This window comes from Helobdella robusta (assembly GCF_000326865.2).
Source record: "Helobdella robusta unplaced genomic scaffold HELROscaffold_132, whole genome shotgun sequence".
NCBI classification, from domain to species: Eukaryota; Metazoa; Annelida; class Clitellata; order Rhynchobdellida; family Glossiphoniidae; genus Helobdella; species Helobdella robusta.
The window spans coordinates 13193-13946 of NW_008703734.1; the positions used below are offsets into that span (position 1 = coordinate 13193).

The window sequence follows — 754 nt, forward strand, 5'->3', positions numbered from 1 at the left end:
ATGGCTACTATATGTATTCACTGTAATAAATCATTTGTATCAATTGGTAGACATTCCTGGCGCTGTACAAAATTAAATACAATCTCAAATGTTAATATTTCTACTGTTATTACCGCATCTGTATCTCCGAACTTAAACGTAAACAATAGCTCTAACAATATTAACTCTAATTTCAGTAATTTTAATTCAAATAATGTAGATAATTTATTGTCATGTTGTTGCGGGAAATATTGCAAGGGCCGAAGAGGTCTTATAATGCATCAACGTTCATGCAAAATGTTCAAAACACTGAGAGTTACAAATAAAAAATCAAACCATGAAAATGACTGCTCCAGTTCACCCTCTTCGCCACGGCTGCCAACCTCCGCTTCAGCATCCGAAACTGATCCGTCGTCTACGTCAACAGAATCAACTGATGTCGATACATCTGAATCATTGCTTCCGGGAGTCAAATTGCCAAGAACAGAGGCAGAATGGACCGAAGCCAACGACTACTTCGAATCCATCGAAGCGATTTTTCAGATTTCGGCAACTTGAACGACGACACGATCAAATTTCAAAATTTTATCTACAATTATTTTGCCACAAATTATGGTATAATTGAATCCCCATTCACCATGAAAGGAAATAATTCGAATAAATCAATTAAAATTTAAAAAAAAGAGTTAAAACAACTCAAGTTCTTAGGCCACAACAACAATAACTTCGACAAACAAATTAGCGAAAAAAGTAAAGCTATTCGATTTAAATTAAA

At 34.6% G+C, this 754-nt stretch overlaps 1 protein-coding gene across 1 annotated transcript; it reads left to right on the forward strand.

Annotated features, from left to right (window-relative positions):
- On the forward strand, positions 1-537 carry HELRODRAFT_184022 (hypothetical protein; the record flags this gene model as incomplete). Its single annotated transcript, XM_009014465.1, has 1 exon — positions 1-537. One exon carries the CDS (start codon positions 1-3, stop codon positions 535-537), a length of 537 nt encoding a protein of 178 aa, XP_009012713.1.
- Positions 538-754: the final 217 nt, after the last annotated feature.